The sequence below is a fragment of the Ornithorhynchus anatinus genome, chromosome 11, assembly GCF_004115215.2.
Source record: "Ornithorhynchus anatinus isolate Pmale09 chromosome 11, mOrnAna1.pri.v4, whole genome shotgun sequence".
In the NCBI taxonomy this organism is placed as follows: domain Eukaryota; kingdom Metazoa; phylum Chordata; class Mammalia; order Monotremata; family Ornithorhynchidae; genus Ornithorhynchus; species Ornithorhynchus anatinus.
Genome location: NC_041738.1, coordinates 63,474,081 through 63,482,985, shown reverse-complemented (window position 1 = coordinate 63,482,985; position 8,905 = coordinate 63,474,081). Strand labels below are relative to the sequence as shown.

The 8,905-nt window shown below is 52.4% G+C and overlaps 1 protein-coding gene across 2 annotated transcripts in view; it reads right to left on the bottom strand.

Moving 5' to 3' along the window:
• Positions 1-226: 226 nt before the first annotated feature.
• Positions 227-8,905, bottom strand: part of ASIC2 (acid sensing ion channel subunit 2) — a 217,506-nt gene continuing 208,827 nt past the window's right edge. Inside the window, exons 9-10 of one of the 2 annotated variants that reach the window (XM_029075932.2) lie at positions 6,082-6,150; positions 227-554 (exon numbers count right to left, since the gene is read on the bottom strand). In XM_029075932.2, coding sequence (XP_028931765.1) covers positions 546-554; positions 6,082-6,150 — 78 coding nt within the window. In that variant the 3' untranslated portion in view covers positions 227-545. Of the gene's footprint in view, positions 2,537-6,081; positions 6,151-8,905 lie in introns of both variants that reach the window. The other variant, XM_029075931.2, reaches the window with a different exon arrangement.

Genomic DNA, 8,905 nt, shown 5'->3' with positions numbered 1-8,905 from the left:
AATATAAATAAGTAATTTATAATGTCTAAGTTTAAGATATGTGCAAACCTGTAGACATGTAGATATGTCTGTAGACACATGTATATGGATGGACACACAGACACTCAACAGACAGACACACACAAATACACATGGTATAGCAGAAGGAAAGCTCAAGACCATCGTGTTCTCCAAAGGCAATGTATCCAGCAGATGGACCCAGCCCTGACAAAACAGCCAAGCTTAGTTCTTTGTAAAATTCACTGGATCTTTTTATTTCACATCATATTGACAAGATACATAGTCCCCCTCCCCTGGGTGGTGGTGACAAAGTGAGAACCCGGCCGGGGAGTGCATTGTTGCTTTACAAATCAGAACCCACAGAGCACGCTCCACATCTATGCTGGAAGAATGTGGTTCTGCGAGCAGAGCGGAGTGGTGGAGATGGCGCTGGGAACAGTGATGGGGGCAGGAGGCAGGGCCCAGCTGGGGCTGTTGGGCTCCACCAGAGCGGGTCGATACCAAAGGCTCGGGTCACCGGCGGCTTGGGAAAACACCAGGGGCCGTCAGTGTGCCTTGAAAACAGAATACGGAGGAAAACTGCTTTGAGCAAAATGGAATCTTCTCCTGCTCAATGAGAAACCTAAATCGGTCCCAGTATTCCCCGACTAAAGACAACTGTGAGAAATCCAGAATGTCCTGTGTTACCATTCTGATGGGTCTGGGAGACACGGTGTCCGCAAGGTCTGAGCTCACCGAGTTTTCAGAGCTCCACTTCGTGTGGACCCTCCCAACCCCTATCCTCTCCTGGGCACACCCAATGACAGACAAGACTCCAGCCGACTACAAGAGGTGTCATTGGCCGTGAAAACTTCCGGAAATATGGGACAGGAGAGTCACCCATGAAGGAACAATGAAAAGTAGTTTCAAACAGTGAAGAGCGCGGCCTTCCCCGGTTTGCCAGAGGCCCGGACGTTGGGATCCCCTCCTCCCAGATGTCACCCCAGAAGTCTCTGGGAGCAGCCTTTGGAGGAGGTTGGAGGATAGGGGAATGCTAGGAATAGGAAGACTCAGTAACAACATCTGGCAACAAAGGTCCCTAGATAACTTAGGCCATATCTTTTTTTCTGAGTCCCAACCACCTCTGGGTAGCTCCGGGGAAGGTGGAGGGGTCTGCCCAAAGAATGGAAAGGAGGGTGAACCCAAGAGGGAATGTTGTTCTTACATTGGCAAGCTGGGCTCTGAGCTCTGGGGAGGCCGGGTGCGAAGAGTCTGCATGTTGGGCTCGGAGCCAGGGGGTCTGGCTTTGGATGCCGCAGCAGTGTGGCACTTGGGTGGGATATACCTGGCCTCCAGTAGCCAGGGGAGCCCCGAGCAGACAGCCTTGCTCTGCTGGGCAGTTCTGTCTGAAACCCTGAAGTCTCTCCCCGGGCACAGATTTGGGGAAAGAAACCACCTGGCTTGGGCAGGAAGAAGCCAGTGGTGGGGTTTGGTGTGGGGACGGGGGGTGGGGCGGGAGGGGGACATTTCTGCTCCCAGGAAGAGGACATGGTGGATGGATGAGTCTTGCACTGAATCTTGGATGAGGGTCACAGCTGCTTCCCTATCCCCACCCTCGATCCTGGTCTCACAGCAGTTACTGCAGAGACCTTAAACAAGGGACAGCTTCCGCCTCAATCCCGCTACCCAACTTTGACCCTCCAGGACAGTGACTGAAGGTGGACATTTCCATGAGATCAAGTTTGATAACAGGAACGATTGAGATTTGAAGCACAGAATAAACCAACCTTCTCCGCCCCCCAATCTCCAAACCAGACTATACATGCTGCATGACAAACCTCAAAGTACAACATAGTAGCCTTGGAATCTGTTCCAAGTAATCCAGTGCACCGAGTCAGAATAAGCGAGCGAGGCCTGGACCTAGTGACCTCTGACCCCGGGGCCCCAAAGGCAGACCGGTCATCACAAGGCCTGGCCCGTTAGGTTGTGAACCATCACAAACTACACAAACACAAAACATGTTAGGAGTCTGTCGGTTTCCTTTGTTTTTATTCTAGTTCAGCCTATGATGCTAGTCGAGGTGAGGTCGTCGAACATTTTGGCAACGATTTCATTCTGAGGAACAAATCTTGCCATGGAAATCAGAAATCGTAAAGAGGAATACTGCTTAAAAAGACAGGTATGAATATGTTGCCATAAAAAGTATCGGCATGCAAGTGTTTTATACATCTGGCAGGATATGACATGGTGGTTTTGTTTTCACACGGTTCAAAAATGAGGATTCCTCCATTTTAGAAGTAACCCCACAGGAAACGAGAGTGTAATCAAGCCAGCGGGGACTCTAGCTCGGTTTTGGCAGAATTTTTATGCATAGCAATTGACTTCTTTCCACCGGTTTGGTCCTGAGCTGGACATCGCTGCTCCCAGGCAGGGTCGTCGCTCCGCCGGCGAGGGGTCAGCAGGCGATCTCCTCTGGCGGCCCCAGTGCCGGCTGCAGCGGCACATTCACAGTGTGGCTGACCGTCTCCGAGTGGTTGGGCATCGGGCCGCAAGTGCTCTGAGGGGCGAGACCAGCTCTCTTCCTCCTGCCTGACTGCCTCCCTTCCCCGACCACCACCATCCCTCACTCCTGTGGCCATATGACATCGCTCAAACATGGCTCACTATCAAGCATCTTCTCACTGACTGGATCCTGACCAGGCCCCACGGGCCCAGTTCTCACCAAGGGAAGATGAGGGGAGGCTCTTGGACAGTGAACCCTACCTGGGGTTTCCTGTCCTGCCTCCCACCTCAAGGCTGCAGGGATGGGGTGCCCGCGGCCAGCGGGAGGGAAGAGATGAGAGCTGAGGCAGATTTTGCACCCATGGCAGGAAACAATGAAGCAGGGCTTGGTGAGGAAAACAATTAAAGTCTGGTCATAATATCTAAAACTATACACCACCCTAGTGGTAGCGGGGCTTGGGCCATCAAGACAGGGCTCAAAGCACTAGTGACTCCAGGCCTCTGAGCCCGGTTCAGTGTGGATAAGTAGCATGGCCTAGTGGAAAGAGCCCGGGCCTGGGAGTCAGGGGACCTGGGTTCTAATTCTGGGCTCTGCCACTTGTCTGCTGTGTGACCTTGGGCAATTCACTTCACTTCTCTGGACCTACATTCCCTTGCCTGCAAAATGGGGAATCAACTCCTGTTCTCTCTCCTATTTGGACTGCGAACCCTGAGGGGGACTTGATGAGCTTGTATCTACCCCAGTGCTTAGTACAGTGCTTGGCATGTAATAAGCACTTAAATACCACATTTATTAATTATTACTCAGGAGTTGGGCCTGATTGACCAACAGAGAACTGAGGCTTTACTGGTTTCAGTGCTACCACATAAGGGCTTAGGACAGCCCCACGAATGAGGCCTATGGCAGGTGAGCAGAAAAACCCACTAGGGGCAGCTCCAAGGACAAGGCCAATGGCAGCTGAGGAGAAAACCCACTAGGGGCAACACCGGGGATGAGGACGACTGAGGCGATCAGGGGAACCTGCTCGGGGCAGCCCCAGGGATGAGGCCAATGGCAACCGGGCAGAGGAACCCTCACAGGGCACTCCCAGAGGCGAGGATGACTGAGGGAGAATCGAGTAACTGGCTCAGGGCAGCCCCAGGGACAAGACCAACTGTATCTGCACAGAGGTGCTGGGAGCTCCTGACAGCAGCCTCCAGTTGACCCAGACTGCTATTCACCAAACGCTCAGACCGGAAAGAGGGTTGGCTTCCAACAAACAAAAGAAAGCACTTCCTGTCCCAATGGGTGGAAGCCCGTGGATTTGGTTCCCAAAGGAAGTTATGCAGAGAGAAAACACCAGCAGGTGTTCAAGGTGGGTGCTTGGATAAATCCTTGGACAATAAGACCATAGTGTGTTGTGAGAGGGAAAGCTAGGGATGCCTTAGGGAAAGGTCCAGTGGGAAACCTTGACAGGGGTTAAGGCAGAAGGTTTGTTACTAGGAGAACCGTGATGGTTCATTATAAATCCAAGCTAAGAGTCCTGAGAAGGTGCTTCATCACTGTGTGTCCAAGAAGATAACCACCTAACCTTTCGTTTTTGGGGGGTTTTTTATGGTAGTAGTTAGGGGTTGGTATGTGCCAAGCACAGTTCTAAGCACTGGGGTAGATATGAGATAATCAGGTTGGACACAGTCCCTATCCCACATGGGGCTCAGAGTCTTAATCCCCATTACAAAGATGAGGTAATTGAGGCACAGAGAAGTGAAGTGACTTGTCCAAGGTAACAAAGCAGGCAAGTAGAGAAGCAGCGTGGCTCAGTGGAAAGAGCATGGGCTTGGGAGTCAGAGGTCGTGTGTTCGAATCCCAGCTCTGCCACTTGTCAGCTGTGTGACTGTGGGCAAGTCACTTAACTTCTCTGCGCCTCAGTTACCTCATCTGTAAAATGGGGATTAAGACTGTGAGCCTCACGTGGGACAACCTGATTACCCTGTATCTACCCCAGTGCTTAGAACAGTGCTCTGCACATAGTAAGCATTTAACAAATACCAACATTATTATTATTATTATTATTAAGTAGCCGAGCCGGGATTAGAACTCAGGTCCTTCTGACTCCCAGGCCCATGCTCTAGCCACTAGCCCACACTAGTTCTTCCCAGCATCTCGCTGCCCAAATCCAAAACAAAATATTAAATTGGATGGACCAGAGACCTGACCCAACCAGTCAATTCTTACACTCTGGTGAATTTTTTCAACTTTCCATGAGGATCGCTCCAGGCGGTCAAAGCCAGAACCTCTCAAAGGAGATCTGTCATCTGGCCTGACGACTTGGACGACGTGAGCTAATGCTCTTCCCGAGATGGTGGGGTGAGAAGGTGAGGCATGGAAATTCAGAGGGGATGTGATGGCCATGGGAACCCTAACTAGGGGTGGGAAGTCCTTCCTGAGTTCCAGAATGGGAGTACCTGAGATCTTTGGGACTAGATTCAAGGGGTAAGGGGCAAGAAACTATTGGAAGCGTTTTGTGGAGGTGTCCTTGAGCAAAAACAGGGCAAATGGCTCGAGACATCTGACGCTTCCCAGGAGGCAGGACTGGAGGGGCTGAGCAGTGTGAGTGGGTGGTGGGCCCAATGGGCAGCCTGACCTAAGTGATGGGCGTGCCCATTCCAGCCCTGCTCCACAAGACTCCCTGTGTCCGGGGCCCAATGCCCAGAGGGTTCCCAGTGCCATTAAGGCCTGTTGCCTGACATGGAACCTGTAGGAGTGGATGGCTTGGACAGAGAATCTTGAAAACCTATTCCCTGGTGGGCAGGACCTCCAGCTCTTCTCATTCCTCACCCTCTCCACTCAGCTGAAGGGAAGGGCAGGGTCTAGGGACCCGGAGTAGCTCTTTGGAGTCCTACTCCCTCCATCCCATTGGCCAAGTATCTCTGTTTCCTGCTCCCTCCCCCAAACACAGTCGATGTTGTCTCTAGAATTGGTCCCTGGGCTCTGCTCCCTACCTACCAGACCACCCACTCTCTGAGGCGCCACTCTGGGCAGTGCAGTAGGTAGTGGGCATTGGGCCGACAGAGAGACCATGCTTCTAGGACTTGGTTCTGTGCAAGAGCCCGGGACCCAGAAATCCCAGATGCTATTTGGACTGGAATTATCAGCTTTGACACCCAAAAGATTCACTCCTCTGGGCCAGCTCTCAGGGAGGGCTTTTCTTCTCCCCAACCAGCACCTCTTCCAGATGAAAAGTCAGCAGCAGAGCCACAGGTCGATGAGGCCAGCCCAACTCAGTACAAGGAGCTGCAGGCTTGCTGAGAAGCCATGCCATGGTTCTGGCCACTGAGAGGTATGTCCCCAGGGGTCCCACACTACAGAGGACAGAGGGTAGGCCCCGGCCCTGATGAGGGTAAGGGAGGCCGACAGAGGGAATGATTGGATTTAGGAAAGTGAAAACAGAAAATTTCCTCATTAGTCCCAGTGTCGGGTGCTTGGAGTAGAAGCTACTGAAGGGAGATGTCCCAGGCTGGGCGTCTCCCTGTCCAGCTAGGCCTTGGAGAAGGAGCATCCGGGCCCCAAATGCTGGCCTGGCCGGCCGAAAGAGACAGGGCCCGCAGACACATTCTTACCACATTTTCCTCATGGCTGCTGTCCTCTTCTTCTCTTCCAAGCAGATCAAACAACTTCTCTTTGATCAGCTGAAAGAGAGGAGGATTCAGACTTAGAAATAGGATGGTCCAGAACCCACTCAGTCAGGGAATTGTGGGAGCAGTGGAAATGGCCTGATGGGAGGAGGGAGAGGGTTTCTTCTGAGTCGGAGGAGGAAGGGGGCTTCTTCTGGGTGGGAGGAGTGAGTGGGCTTCTTCTGGGGGGGAGAAAGGAGGGAGCTTCTTCTGGGTGGGAGAAGCCTGGAGAGAGAGGACTTCTCCACTGGCCTTCGGGGAGTTTGTAGCCAAGTTTCACTAAGCCTAATTCTGCCCATAATTCTACCCTCCCCATGACCCTCAAGTTCAAGCAGAGGTTCCTACTCAAACCACCCCCAGCACACAGTAATTTTCTGTCAGATATGAAGAGGGAGGACACTCCAGGCCAGAGGCAGGACGTGGGCGAGAGGCTGGTGCCGAGACAGAGGAAATGGAGGTACAGCAAGTCAGTTTGCATTAGAGGAGCCAAGTGTGCGGACTGGGCTGTAGGAGGAGAATAGAAGGGTGACGTAGGAGAGGACAAGGTGATTGAGTACTTTAAAGTCAATGGTAAGGGGTTTCTGCTTGATGCAGAGGTGGATGGGCAACCACTGGAGGTTCTTGAGGAGTGGGGGAACATGAACTGAACGTTTTTGTAGAAAACCCAACCCAGACATTTTGCTTCTCTAAAGCCAACCAACTCACTGCATCTTGATCTCTTCTATCTCACTGCTGAACTCTCGCTCACGTCCTCTCTCTGGCCTGAAATGCCCTCCCTTTTCCAATCCAACAGATAATTACTCTCCTCCATATCAAAGCCTTATTGAAGGCACATCTCCTCCAAGAGGCCTTCCCTGACTAATCCCTCTTTTCTTTTTCTTCCACTCTCTTCTGTGTCACCCTGACTTGCTCCCAGCCCCACAGCACTTATGTACATAGCCATAATTTATTTATTTTAACGTCTGTCTCCCCATCTAGACTGTAAACTCATTGTGGGCAGGGATTGTGTCTGTTATATTGTTGTATTGTACTTTCCCAAGTGCTTAGTACAGTGCTCTGCACAGAGTAAGTACACAATAAATATGATTGATTGATTAATGATAATATTTTTCTGGGAAGGGAAGGAGGGATACTTCCTTCCTGGCAGAGGCTCCAGAGCCAAGAGCTCTGTGAGTGAGAGCACATCTCCCAGACTGCTTCCTTTGGCAAGCAGACCAACTCTCCACTGGAGGTTGCCGTCCCTGGCTGCCAGAACACCTGCCTCAGAAAGCTCCCATCGATCCAGGAGGAGCTGTCTTCTCCAGAGGGGCTGGAAAGGCAGTGTGAGCAATCCCCTCCCTCCTCTGCCCATCTCCAGACAACACCCCCATTTTAGATAGAGAGGAGTGGAGGCACCAGGCATTACTCGAGGCACCCAGAGAAACTGGAGGAGGGATGGGGCAGAATTCAGGGCGTCCATTCACAAGTGAGAACTCTGTATGCTGGACCACCTGGGAAAATCTGACGGCAGGACCTCTTGAGACTCCCCACCAGCTGGCGGCAACCCTGTTTTGGAGAAGTCACTCAAGTTCGGGTCTCCTCTGTCACCAGAGAGGCTCTGTCCCATCCTTCCTCCCCAGCCCTTCTCAACTCTCTTCAACTCTGCCCAGCCCTCCTGCTGCCTCGGAGGAAGGGTGGGGGTTCGGGGGGGTACCCCCAGTGATCTTGGCAGGGAAACCCAGGGACCTAGCATTCTATGGGGGAATCTTTACCTGGAGGAAGGGATGGGGGATGGTAGAGGGAGAGGAAATGCCCTGAGACTGGGGGTGGAGGACCAGTTATCTCTGTCCCCCTTCCCCGCTTCCCCATCTCCAAGCAGGGTTCCTCTCCCGCTTCTCTGCCCACTCTCCGGGAGGTGTGGCAGCAGAGGGGCAGGGTGTCTTCAAAGTACCCAGCAGAGACAACAGCAGTGTCGTGGGGGAGCTAGTGTTCACAGCTCTATAGAAAGAGGCCGAGGTTCTTCGGCTCAATAATGCCCGGATCTTCTCTACCTGAGAGAAGCCCCCTCTGGGCCAGTATAGCCCTGATCCTAAGTCTGATCCTAAGTGTTGAGGAGCAGGTGGCCAAGGACCACAAGCTTGGCCCAGGATGGAGTGTCCAGAGCGGCATTAGGAATGGGTTTGGCCCGAGGTGGCTGCAGCTCTCTCGAGAGCCAAGGAGCTGATCTCAGAGAGGAGCCGAGGAACTCCGAAAGATGGGCCGCCATCAAGGACTCTCTGGACTGGGCTGGGCCGGGTGCTGGAGACGAGGCAGGCGGCACTAGATGGGTCCGGGGGATGGGATCTGGGAGATCAGGAGGCTGGGGCATCAATACTCAGGCCCAGGGTATCCTGGGTCTTCATCCCAGTGGCCACTCACCACCATCCCATCTCTGCACCAGAATCAGAGAAACTGCCTCCAGTGCTCCAATTTACAAATATGTAAAAAAGATTCATGAACTACTGTTTTCCTTTTGACATTCAGAGCATTGGGGGATATTCTTTTGAAACAAACCTAGTGCAGTGGGCAGATTTCCAGAAGTGTCAACCCGGTAGGGACATTTAGAGACTAGCTAGTAATAATAATAATAACCATAGTTGTGGTATTTGTTCAGGAATCTTTTTCATTATTTGGTAGTTTCCAATCCATTCCACATTACCTGCCAGAGGTCTCCTACCAAAGCAGCCAGTCCAACACAGGCCTGGGGATCCGCAGCAAGATTTGGGTCCTGGCAGGCAGCCCCCAGGCCGCA